The sequence below is a fragment of the Lontra canadensis genome, unplaced genomic scaffold, assembly GCF_010015895.1.
Source record: "Lontra canadensis isolate GAN:19392208 unplaced genomic scaffold, GSC_riverotter_1.0 scaffold3, whole genome shotgun sequence".
Classification (NCBI taxonomy): Eukaryota; Metazoa; Chordata; class Mammalia; order Carnivora; family Mustelidae; genus Lontra; species Lontra canadensis.
Window position 1 is genome coordinate 39,333,528 of NW_022630997.1, and position 13,300 is coordinate 39,346,827.

The 13,300-nt window shown below is 41.4% G+C and overlaps 1 protein-coding gene across 35 annotated transcripts in view; it reads left to right on the plus strand.

Annotated features, from left to right (window-relative positions):
* KCNMA1 (potassium calcium-activated channel subfamily M alpha 1) overlaps window positions 1-13,300 on the plus strand; it is a 717,583-nt gene that overhangs the window by 610,168 nt on the left and 94,115 nt on the right. For 3 of the 35 annotated variants that reach the window (XM_032839387.1, XM_032839369.1, XM_032839378.1), the window contains one exon: window positions 10,860-10,946. The exons of the other annotated variants lie outside the window; for them this stretch is intronic. In XM_032839387.1, the coding sequence (XP_032695278.1) occupies window positions 10,860-10,946 (87 nt within the window). The remainder of the gene's footprint in view (window positions 1-10,859; window positions 10,947-13,300) is intronic. 35 annotated transcript variants of the gene reach the window in all.

Genomic DNA, 13,300 nt, shown 5'->3' on the forward strand with positions numbered 1-13,300 from the left:
TTAAAAATATAGCGTTTTATAGATGTAATCTTAGTTATTTATAACTCAGGTTTTGTTATATGAGAAAATTTCCTAAATGACACCCGGGTTTAGGTCCATTTTTTAAAGGAAGGAAAAAAATATATAGCAAAAATATTTTCCTCTAAATTGTAAATGAAGGAAAAGCTCTCAGTAAGTAAGATTATAATGCATTTTCCCGATTTCTTAGTACATCCAAATGCATGAACATTATTTTTATGTAAGTGATCAAGTTGTGTTGTTTAATAACACGTTGTTAGAGGAAAAAGAGCTATCCCTTTCGATTTATTTGGATATTTACTGGGTGACTTACAGTGCTTTACATATTAGAATTGGTTTGTCAACAATTAACATTCTAGGTTTTTATATAACCCATACTTCAGGTAATAGAGGATTATTAAACTGCAACCAGTGTGTTAGAAATCTGCCGACTGGTAATAAAATTCTTATGTATAACAGCAGCTGAGAAATACTGCTGTATTTTATGCATAGATTACAAGATAGATGGCGGCCGGCAAACCACAGCGGGGTTCGATAGGCCAGTCGACCAGCAGGTGGCGCTGCTTTTCTAGAAATGAAACCCTTTACCTGTATGTAGTCTGGGTAGCCCCCCATACACACTTCTTTTTCTTTTCCAGATATTCCTTTATTTCTCCAGAATGAATTTCTAAAAGTTTGTGTGTTTGCTTATTGAGGAGATATACCTCCACTAAGGCAACACCTCCCCATTGCTAAGATCTCTTTAAATTCAACTAGCATGATTTAATGCTCATTTGGAACAAATCCTAGTTCAATAAATGTTATTATGTTTTTAAAAGGTAACAGCTCAATGTCAGATTCTTACCCCTAAGACTGGATTACCTCCACCATCTAATTATTATGTGGCAAGTCCCCATTTTTAGTTAATACTTATTTGTACAAATTAATTCCCTAGGCTTCGTTCCACACCAGGATAATGAGGGATATTTGTGTAAAGGTGGCTTAGGTACTGGATTGGTGTGCTATATAAGAATAATTTTAACATGGTTCTCCTTCATCAAGAATTACTTTAGAATCCGAGTTAACCAAAGAATGTTGCTATCTTTTTGGGCTGCAACTAAATTTCTGAAAATCAGGGTCAAAGGTTTTAGTTTTAGTTTTTTTTTTTTTTTTTTTAAGAACAAAGTTGTCCACACAGAGGTTGATCATCTCATCAGTTTGGGCGTCACTGAAGCAAAACAACAAATGTACAAGAAAAACTAGTTTTTTAGTTCTTTCATCCACATGCAGCCTATTTCCCTTTTTTTTTTTTCAAAGAAAAAACTACGCTTTTTTTTTTTCTTCCTTTTTTTAACCTACACTATTCTTTTTATACAGGGTGTTGGGGTGTGCCTCCTAGACAGGAGAGGGTAGGAGACAGTGGATTTATTAGGGTTATATAAGGGAAGAATTAAAATACACCCTATGACAACTCATTTTTTTTGTTTATTGTATTCATTATTAAGTGCTACCTATCAGACTACAAAAAATTTTGAATACAAGTATTTTTATTTTCCTTTTTAAAAATTTGAAACCATTAATCTGGGAAAACTAGTATTTTCTTGCTCTCTTTTTAAGCAATCAAAAAAGCAATCAAAAAAAGTTGGAGCTTTTTTAAGCCCCAACCTGGGGCTTGAATTCACAACCCCGATTTCAAAAGTCACACATTCCACCAAGGGAGGCAGCCAGTTGCCCCAAGAATTTTTGGGCCTCCTGGTCGAAGGGGTGCAGGTCAAGGGTCCAAACAACATTATGTACGTTCTTCTTTAATTCACTTCAATGCTTTTGACAGAGAAAATGCTGAAATGTTATTGGTTAGGTAAAACCAAGGAGTAGAGAATTGGGGGAAATATTTCCTTCTCAATGCATCCCCTTGAAAGCTCTAGTTTTGTTGAAAATGTTTTCAAACTGTTGCGATCAGTTTTTTTGTACTGACTGCAATCGGTATTTTTGTTCAAGTCAAAACCCTGTTGATTTTCCCCAGTTCCTTTTAGATGGGACAGGATTCTCTTGAATAGCGAAGATGGGAGATACTGTCCCAGAGTAAAGGTCGGATCGACCTGGCCCGGCTCTGGGGAAGCAGCCTTGTGAGTTTCACAGGACTCCTTTCCAAGATATTAAGTAACTTCACTCTCCAGAGTAAAAATGAGACCTCCAAGGGAACTGGACTCTTGCCAGGGGCCTCATTCTTGTGTTTAGTTTCGTGCACACATGTGTGTATCTTATCTTGGATCCTTATCATTTTTAAATGGGCAGTAAGAAAGGAGGCTGAGTTAGGGGCTTTCAATAGACCCTGCCTAGATGCAGACCATCTGCTGCCCTCTCAGAATCCGAGTATTTAAACTGAAGAAAAAGTAACTTCTAGGAAATTCAGATTAGCATCTAGTATTCACAATTCTGTCATTTGGAATTTAAAGCCTTATGTTGTCTGTCCCTTATACCCCCAACTGTGCCTTCGGATAAAACTGCCTGCTTTAGCCCAACTTATTTTCTTACAGTTCCCTGGCTTAGTACCTTCCCGTCTCTTCGCCTTTTTCCAATCTGTCCCCTCCACCTAGCACGCCTTCCCACCCAGTGCTGCCACTGTGGGGTGGCTTCCATGTCGTGGCTTCTGTGGCCGGAGTGTTCCAGTCCCCGTGTTTGTTTCAGAGGGCATGTAGCTAAACAAAGCTAACAGCTCTGTCCACCCCACCCTTGTCTCAAGTCTGACTTTTTTTCCTGACCACCCTATATCTTCCAGCACTCATTATAAGAGGCATTTCTCTTATCCCTCACCTGACATTATCAGGCAACATCTTTGTACTGTTATTTCACGTAAATGTGTGTGTGTGTGTGTATAAAATCAGTTGTCTCCCCTGCTAGACTTGAGGTTATCTCCTGTTGTGCATCTTTAAAACAAGAAAAAGTAAAAGCAATGCCTAGCCCCAGCCCCCATTCTCATGAGTTTTGTTGAATAGGGTCTGAGGTGGGACTTGTGCCATTGGTGTTCTGTGAAATTTTCCAGTCTGTTTTGTTGGAAGGCAGGGTTGAGAACCACTGAGCTAGGCTACCCTCTTCTTGGATCAGGAATTCTGCTTTCTTCTGTAATACTTTGGAGTTTAGTTGAGTAGGAAGTGTTGGATCGTAATTTGTGGCTGGAGAGTTAGGAAGCCTTCTGTCGTGGCTGGTTCCTGTGATATCTGTCAAGTAGCAGAAGAGAGCATTAAGCCCAGAACCATTGCAAATCAGAGCTGAAAAGACCCTTATACTTAATGAATGCCAGTCCTCTAGGAGGGCAAGTGTCTTTCCAAGGCCACACCTTTGATCCAGGCTGGGACAAACTTGGGCTTCTCTTTGCGCTTCTTCCCTCTACAACATCACCTCTCCAGCAACTAGGATCTATTTCTTAGGAACCTTACCAGGGTCTTAGCACTATGAGAGATTCAGAGATGTGTAAATTACAGTAAAGAGGCTTATAAGTCTAGTTGGGGAGTAGGACATATTGAAATTGAAAACAAATTATAATGCAAAAAGATAAGGAGATGTCAGAGGGGTGTGAAATGAGAAATGCCAAGGGATTTGTAAAGAAAGGAGGGATTCTGTCTTATGACAGTTGCCTGAGAAGTCTTCCTGGAGGAGGCAGGCTAACCTATTTCTTGAAGGATGGACAGAGTAGGTAGGTGAAAAGACGACATGTGGGAAAGAATAGTGGAAGAGTCACTGTCCCTCTTCCCCATGGCTCTCCTGACCCTCACTGTTGCCCACATGCATGCTCCCATCCCATGACCTCCTGCCAGAAATACAAGGGAAGGAGCCCCTCGCAGTCAGCATGCATTTCATGTAATTTAGTGGGAACAGTGGTATTTCTCCACGCTTCCATCTGACTTTCATTTTTTATGGCTCTGAATGGTCGCAGCCTTCTCCAATTGAGGCCTATTTAAATATTTTCTGGCTTTTTTTGTCTTTATGACACTTGGCATAGCCTAATTATTTTGACCTCAGCAGTTCACCGAGGTCATATGAAATCTAGGATAGAGGTGGCAGCCAAACCAAAACAGAGGAAGGGGGATGGGTATTGAATCTCACCCATCCTAGTACACGACACAGAATCAGTTGCTCCAGGAAGAGGAGAGAGCAAGAACCCATCTGAGCAGAACCAAGTCAAAAGAGCAGAGTGTCTTTGTGGAGAAGGACCCAATGACCAAGAGCTCTAATTACGTCGATTACTCAAAGCCAAGTCAATAATGATGGATAATATTTACCCTAAGCTTGCCAGGAATTCTTCTAAATACTTCGTGGTTTTTCAGTCCCTTCTCACAACAACCCTATGGGGAAAGTACTCTGGGTATTCCCATTTTACAGGTGAGAAAACTGAGGCTAGGTAAAGTTGCCAATATCTGGGTTTGGACCTAGCAGTGTAGCTGCAAGGTCTATGTTAGTTGTTAGTCTTTCTTACACCACGACATGAGTTGACATAAGGGGAGGGACATCCTTTACCTCACAATCCTTCTCTCTGGGATGGCACACTTGAGTATCATTGGAGCCGGGGCCAGAGATGGAAACTAGGGATGCCTGCCCTGTGGCTGGGGTAGAGCAGGCAGCACCAGGGGGTTTGACCAGCTGGTGAGCTCATGCCCTGTGAGACACTTTACCCTCCTAAAACAGAAGCCCAGTCTTCTGCAAGGTTTTTCAAACAGAAGTTAGTAATGCGTATTTTTATGGACAAGCTTCAGACTTAAAGATTGCCCTATACCCAAAAATCCCATAGAGGAGCAGAATGGTGCCAAGCAGAGCATGTCGGGGCCGTATTTGGTCTTCAGGCTGTCAGCATGTGGCCCCTGATTATCTCTTTTAGCCCCCCAGCATCCCCACATCCCGCTGTCCACATGTGTCCAACAGGGATAACAGCAGATCTTGTGACATTGAGGTGTTGAGTAAATTGTCTGAGATCAGAGCTCTAGTGAAGGTCGGGGGTGGTAGGGGGGACTTGGGCAGGTGGCCTGACTAGAAACTTGTATTCTTTTGCTACTCTGATGACCAGAAGTCTGACTGCAATTGGTCTGGATTAGAAGTCGGCAGCCCTAGGCCCTGGCTCTGGGTCTGCATATTAGTGCAGCCTTGAGCCCAAAGAGAATGAGACCAGAATATCTTTAAAACGCTGCCAACCCTCCTCCTGCCTTCTATACCTTGTTGTCTGTGTTGACCAGAAAGGGGCCTACCATGCACTAGCATTTTTAAAATGTTGCACAGGATATGTCTGAGGATAAATTATAGTAGAATGCAGATAATGATTTTATAGTTCAAGAGCATCTTTAGAAGGTGACTATGCCCTTAAGAAATATACTAAATGCTGTGTTTAGTGTAAAATCACAATCCAGACTGGTCCTTACCTCCCAAGGTTAAAAACATACAGTATTTCTAAAGTGTACTGGCAGAACATTCTTCATCGGGCCATGGAGTGTACCTAGCTTGCACTAAAAACCCATGCATTTTACCTTTATCTGAGTTTCAGAGAAAATATCAGTGCAACCATCTGGAATACATATTAGAATTCTAGGTGGCTCTTGACACAACCGGCTCAATGGAAGATATGGTATTTATGGATGAACAAGTAATATTAATGATATTAACAATAATGATGGTCCTCACCTACATAACATCTTATGGTTTAGAAAACAATTTTACGTACCCACAATTAGACAGTAGGTTGGTCTTCAAATAGAATTATTGCAGCAAACATTAATTTTTAAGATGTAAACAGTAACGTGAAAATGGAAATGAAATGTGTACATTTGCTGCCGGTCATATTTGCTTGAAGCTATTTCAGGGGAGGAAAAACAAAAAGAGAAGGAAGGAAGGTAACATCTGAATCAAAACATATAAACAAATAAAAACTTCTACCCCAAAGTGAAAATGTAAATCAACATTGTGTTAACCAGGAGAATTTGATGTGAAGTGTGAAATTAAGTCCATGAGAGACCTGACCCCTTCTCTCTGTTCTGTTTCTCACCCCGGGCAGGTGGCAAATCTCAGATTCCTGAGGCAGCACGATCTTTTCTCCACTCCTTTGGTTGTCTGACAATTTGTAAATCCACAAGGAGACCTTTCTTGCAAGGGTCTTCCTTAACAATCTCATGCAAACAGCATGAAGTGATCAAAAGAATAACTCTTGTTTTATATTTGCTTTGCCCACTTCTGAACAAGGGAGTGTATAAACACACATGCAGACACAAACTAAGCTAACGTCTCTGTAATGACAGGCAGGGTGGCAGAACCAGCAGGTTCTTGAAAACACTCTGGAAAAATGGGCAGGGCATGGCCAGGGCTTGAGTAAGGAGAGTGAGGCATTTGCCTTGGGCTCCACATTTAAGGGGACACTAAAAACCTCAGGAGTCAAGGGAGAGTTTCATGAAAAATTTTTTAAAATCAAAATGCAAAAAAAAAAAAAAAAAAAAAAACCCCAGCCAAAAACGATGCATAAAATGTCAGAATTTTAAATAAAGACAGGACAAATAGTGACTTTAATGCTGGCATTTCCATACTGATAAGCACAACAAAAAATTGACAGCACTTTCCACGTGCCAGGAACTGTGTTCGGTAGTGCACAGTCATGCATTCTTGGTACATTTTAGAGGGACCTGATCTATCCAGCGGTAAATCCAAATCTATTTGATCATAAACCATATTAGAGGAAGAGTTCTTTTACAGGCTCCATAAACTCTATTACAGTCCATTTTGTCTTTGTTAAACATATGAGTCAAAAATTACAATCCCTGTATTTGCTATGATCATTTCAGACACACAGCTCAAAAAGATTGACATTAACTTAAAATATATTAGCATGCTCGTATCTACGAAGCGCCATTGTTTTCTGGGCTCTCGCTGATGATTTTATTAAGTATACTGAAGGAGGGGGAAAATCAAAGGTAATTATAAATTTATAAATACATAATTCATCAGCATAAAGTGATTTTAATGGGGTAGGTGCAGAATTATCTATTTCCTCGTGAAAATAACAGAGATGTTCTGATTAAGCTCCTAATCTACTATATGTGAAATTCTAACCGAACTGATGGGACGCATTTTCCTTTCTGAGACTACCTTTGATAAGAAATGCATTACAAACTCATCAGTTTGGCTTCCTGTTAACAAAGAGACAGCAGCCGTCTGGATCATTCTGGATTCACAGTGAAACTGCCACACCATGTATCCTCCAACTAAAGCCGTGCGAGTTTGACAAGGGGCAGATGAATCCAGGAGTTATTGCGCAGGGGTTTAAATCTGTGCGGCAGCTGACGGTTGAAATAATCATCTATATATCGCTCTGAGCTAGCTGGGGAAAGGTTGAAGCTGTATATTTTCAACATATCTAGTCTAATGGTTAATCTGTTGTCTTGTGAGGGCTCTCTCAGGGTGGACTTGCGGCGCACACTGACAGCTTCCAGGAATTGCTCCTGGTAGATGGGGTTGGCCTTGATTCTCAAAGTGCGTGGGAGACGAATTGGACATCGCTTGAGTTGGAAGATGGGAAACTCACCTGACTGGTTTCCCCAAATGCCAGGGGACCTGCTGGACCCCTGGCGGGTTGGATAGCAGGGATAGTCAGATCACTAAGCTACCTCGGCCCCTCCCAGCTTCCCCAGATCTGTGCACTTGATGTGGGCTCCATGTGTGTTCTTTTGTTGTTTGGCCGTCTTGGTAGATGGGGAAGAACATTGTCCTTTTCGATAACTGGACGGCTAGGAAAATGTGAGAAGATAAATGAGAGTGGAGGTCAGCAAGCTTTCTCTATCAGGGGCCAGGTAGTAAATACCTCAGGCTTTGCGGACCCCCTGGGTCTCTATTGCAATTACTCAACTCTGTTGTACAGTGAGAGCGGCCATAGACAGTAGGTAAATGAACAACTGTGGCCATGTTCCAATAAAACTTTATTTATAGCCATTGCAATTTGAGTTTCCTATCATTTTTGTGTGTTATGAAATATTCTTCTTCTTAGATTTTTTTCACCCAACCATTTAAAAATGTAAAGACAGTTTTACCTTATGGAGTTATACAAAAGCATGTTCCAGACTATGATCTTGGGAAATAGAAGAAGAAAGAAAGCAGCTCTTGGTGCCAGGAGTTTCACAAGCTCATCCCTATTCTGAAACCCATCCCCCACAAACAGGTTCTGCACATGCCAGAGCTACAGAAAGGAGTCTGCTACATATACTTTTTGGCTTCAAAGTCATTAGCTTCTCATTGGTGTCAGAGTAAAGAACAGGGAGAGAAGGAAAGAAAAGTTGAGAAGGGGTGCTTCGTGGGACTCCTGTGCTTTTTTTCCCCCCAGTTTGATTCAAAGTAAGTTATCTTCCATCTTCTACTGCTTTCCCAATCTCCAAACTCCATAGCAATAATTCAAGGAAATTCTTGCATTTCTCATGTTAGTTGTGTATTTGTTCTTAGAATTCCATTGTTTATCTTTGTGTCTCATCTCTGAGAAGCTAATATCTAGTCTTTGCTTGAGACTTTTCTTTGCCCTTGAGATGATAGAAACAATCTGTTCCAAGAAAAAAAAAAAAAAGAAAGAAAGAAAGAAAAGAGCCAAAGGCAACCAGATCTCCAAAAGGAATTTTCTACCCAGTACCGAGTAGAGCATTGGGCAAGTTATTACAGCAGGTCAGGTTTTTAGTGAAGATATATGAGCTGAGATTCTAGATACAGAGGACTTTGATGAATGTTGGACTCCTACCAGGATGCATATAGAACTTGAGGCTTATGGTTTGAGATGGGAGGGGGGAGCATGGTTTCCATAGGTAACATCTAATCTGCCCTGTTTGCTTTCAGAGGATCCATTAGGCCTGTAGTGTTTCCGTAGGGAACATTGCTGTCCAGGTCATGTGGGTTCTGTTAGTATATTTATGTAGTATTTTTTCCTCTCTCCCATGTAGAAGCTGAATTCTTTCATTACTCTGTGTTGATGGACTCAAACTTACACAATTCAGGTTTCCCAGGCAGTGAATAGAGCCAGAAATACACCCTGTGATTAACTTCTACATAACCTATTGTTCCTTAAAGTCTCCCTCCCCTTTCTCCTATTAGCTCTACAAAAGCCAGAAATGAAAAAGCTGCAACATACCTCCCCTCCCTGCCCTGCCAGCCTACCTGGGGACAGTTGCCCCTGAGCCCGGGCTTGGGTCCACAGGGCCGCGTACAGAAACTTTCCATCCTCATGTTACGTAATGGCAGGCTAATGTTATTTTCAACCCACATCCTCTAGGTTTTCCAAATAAACATATTTCCTATTTCTCAGCTAGAAGTTGTGAAATTATCCTGCCTGATAATGTAAAGGATAAAGTGATCGTTCAGTTGTAGACAGTTACATACGTTCTGTGTTGGCGATGTTGTTATTGTTGGCATCGTTTTTGAGAGACCGCATCCTTCCTCTTTTCATTATCTGTGTATTCATATTCTCCGTGATCTTTCAAAAAATAGGCTTATTGATTGGTCTTATCAATAATACTGCAAAGTGTTCACCGATCTGCTGGGGGATATCTGTTATCCCAAGGTCTTCAGACCAGAAGCTCTCATCTCAAGAATATCACACACTTCAACTCCCCCATGTTCTGATACCGAGCTGCTCATGACCCTCTAGGCGTAGAACTTGGCTCCAGTGCCTGCTTTACCATGTCCTAGCCTCCTCCTCTGCTCAAACCCACTGATGGGCACATGACATGCCCCACTTCTGGGATTCATCATGAACCAATAGCCAGGTGTTCCTTTCTAGCAATTACCAAAGCAAACTCACAGTGTGGGTTATTTATCTGGCATGTGTTGGTCTTGTTGTTGTTTTCCTTCATTGCTTCTGGAAACATCTGCATCTTCTCATCCATCTGGTTTGTGTCACAGGCAGCTGGGGTTCTGGTCGTCTATGATGACAAGCAGGAGACGTCCCTCCGGAAAGCGGGTGCCATTCTGTGCTCCCATCCAGGGCGTGTTTTTAGTGGCTACGTTCTAAGACCTTGAGAGTTAGGTAGCTTGGATTTCCTGGTGAAAGTCTCAGGGTTTCCGTCATATCAGAGAGAGGTTGGGTCTGCTAGGGAGTCTTATCTGTTGTGAATTGTATATTGGGAAAAGACTGTATTACCATGACTTACATGATTTTTCTTGGGGACAAAGCCTGGCAAACCCAGAGAAAATAGGAAGCACACTGTTACATCCCTGGGCTGACAACATGACCCTCTCTCCTTACCTTCAGTTTTGGTGAAACAAGATTGTCATCCTGAAAGGTGGACAACACACAGCTGCTTTTCTTCTTCTTTTTTTTTTTTTTTATCACTCATGATACTAGGAGATGCTATACCTCTTTTCTTAGGAGTGGCAAACCCATGGCTTTTAACACAAGTTAGGCAGCAATCACAACCAAGCCGACCCAGCCTGCTGTTTGAGATGAAAACGGTACTTACACAGTGAGGATTGATGACTCGGAATATAATGATTATTTAGTAGGATGCATTTTAGCAGACTTCAGGAAATAACGGGTCTGGTCTTGCTGCTAAACTGAGTTTTCGGTGTCTATGTATGTCACAGGGGGAAGGGTACTCTATAGGTTTTGGGAAATTAATGCACAAACAAGATTATTTTCAGACATATTATCCTTTCTGACATTGATGACAAAAACACAGCAAAAAGAATTTCAAGAAGCCATCAGGGTAAAAGAAAACTGCAGTTGAGCTGCGTGGAAGAAACTCCCCTTTTTGTAAAGCTATAATTCTATTCAATGATAAAACTCATTTGGAACTTCCCTAATGAAAAATTTCACAAAGGATTCATTTCCATTTTCTTTTCTTGTTATTGTTTGGCAGTCCAGGTTGCAGCCAGATTGCGCTATCCCAAAGACCCATTTGAGTTCAAGGACACAACTCACAGTCCTCGGCTTGTGGCCGAGCCAGGTGAAGGAGTTCGGGAGCCTGTCTCTCTTTTAAATAACCGCACCCTTCAGCGTTCTATCTTAACATGCTGAGCTCGGTTGAAGAAGACAGATGTACTATTGTCGGCTTCAGCATGCATTCATTCAGCTTGTTGGGCAGCAAAATCCCAAAGAGAAAAGACCTAGCAGACAAGAAATAACAATTAAAACGAACCGGCCTCCAGTCTAGCAGCTTGCTCAAGACGTTCTTCGGAAGCCCTGTTAGCTAGATGCCTTTGCGCTCAACCAACTTTGCATGCCGCTCGCTCTGAGTGATTCCAGTGTGAATATGACATTACTAATGACCTGCTAAGTGTGTGCAGATGTGGGTTTCTCCAGATGTGGCTATTCATAACGTAATGGAGATAGCCGGTCGCCTCATGTTTATGGGTTGTTTGCCTTTTATTGCATTTCCGAGGTTATTTGCTTTGAACTGTTTTTTAACTTTGGCCAACAAATTCACCTTTAAGTGTCAAAGGGCATCATCCCCCCAAACCCTGTGGAGGAAATGGAGAAGAGGGTGTGTGCCCCCAGGCTGGACCTGAGTGCCGGGCTCATCACATGGCAGCGCTGGGCTCTCTGGAAAAGCTGAAAGTTGGAATCCTTGCCCCATTTTACTCGAAAGGCCTACAAAGAGGCATTGGTAACCCCGACACGGTGTTTGCAAGCTGGCGAGACCAATAAAGAAAGGGATATCTTTAAAAAAAAAATCCAGTAAAATATATGATCATCTTGAAATAAGCCCAGAGCTCTGGCTAGTGTTTCTGGAGGATGTTGCCTTGCTTTTGCTTGAAAACAGAATGCCGATGAAAAGTCGAGTAAAATGTTGTTACAGATGTTCGACTCTGTATTAAGGCTGTTGGAATTACCACCACATCTTAAATCAATTCCCAGAACATTGTCTGGAGGTTATGTCATTGAAATAATGAATCCTCTTTAGTGAAGTATAAGCAAACATGTTAAAACATCATTGTAACTTTAAATTAAACTCTAGCGCAAACCAAGGGATCTGAAGCCTCATTAGACTTGCCTGACATTTTTCTAGCACTGAGTCTTCCCCAACTGTAAAACTGTTAGATTCAGAGCCTATTAGACAAGTGAGCGCTGGGAAGTTACAACAGCACATTAAGTGTTATACTTAGGGATGTGCAAAAACAAGCCCTTGAATTTTATGAGCACTTGGAGACTAGATGGAGTTCAGCTCCTATAAAAATTCCACATTGGATTCCTGAACTTGTTTGTGTTTTAAAGAAGCCGGTAAGTCAGGTTCCTTTCAAAGATCGTATCTTCGTGCGCTTGCTTCCACAGCCTGATGCGAGTGAAAATGCCAGAGACAGGGGTGTATGGTAATTAGCCAAAAGCAGGCTAAGTAGGAGCCCATAAATGTGCATTGGCATGAGGTAGTGACCAATTACTTCAATACATTTGTCTTTCATGAAAGTAAGTAAATTTCAGGCCCTCTTTTAATTTAGTTTTTATTCCTTTCATGTAGTCACAGAAGCCACGAAATGAAAATTATATTTTATAGCTTAACTAAGAGTTTTTCTAGATCTGCTTTCTTAAAATATGAAGAAATTGATAGAATCCATATAAAGGATAATAATTAAATATGGTTTATAACCTACTTATGAGAAAGAAGTTATCACTGCTTCTCTCGTGGGATCTAAGCCATATGTAATGGTCTCCATTACACAACATTCATATATTTAAGCTGAAGACACCCCACACCCCGCCAATTTCTTCAGGGAACAGATCTGCATTTCCAGGCCTGTGAGTGCAGAAGGAAACCTTTGAACATGAGTTTCATTTAAGAGAACAAATCCCGGTTTAAATGCAGTATGATTATGATGGATGATCTTTCTGAATTGCAATGAAAATAAATAGATTCCTTGCACAGAAGGAGGCATAACTTTAGCACTAGAACAAAGTGTCTCTCTGGAGCTGGGTAACAGGTATTAACTTACAAGTCTTCCTTGTGAATATCACCGCAGGTAAACAAACAGGGACAAGGTGCGAGGATCATGGGCACTTAACCAAAGAGGCTTATTTATTATAGGTCAAGTGCAAATGGGGGACAATAGTTAAGCAAAAGAATCCACCAGAACTGCCAATGAATGGGACTTCCGTTCAGGACCTTACTGAAATGGACCCACTGAATAAGTTAGACAAAACCATGGCAACATCTGGTGGCCTTGAATAAACAGTAACCTACGTTGGGTAAAAGACCTTTCTGGGTGTGTCACGCTAACCATAAGAAGACCTGTATGATAGAGAAGAAGGCCTGTATGATAGAAAGAGGACTTTCACTCCAGCTAGACCCACTCACATGCACACACG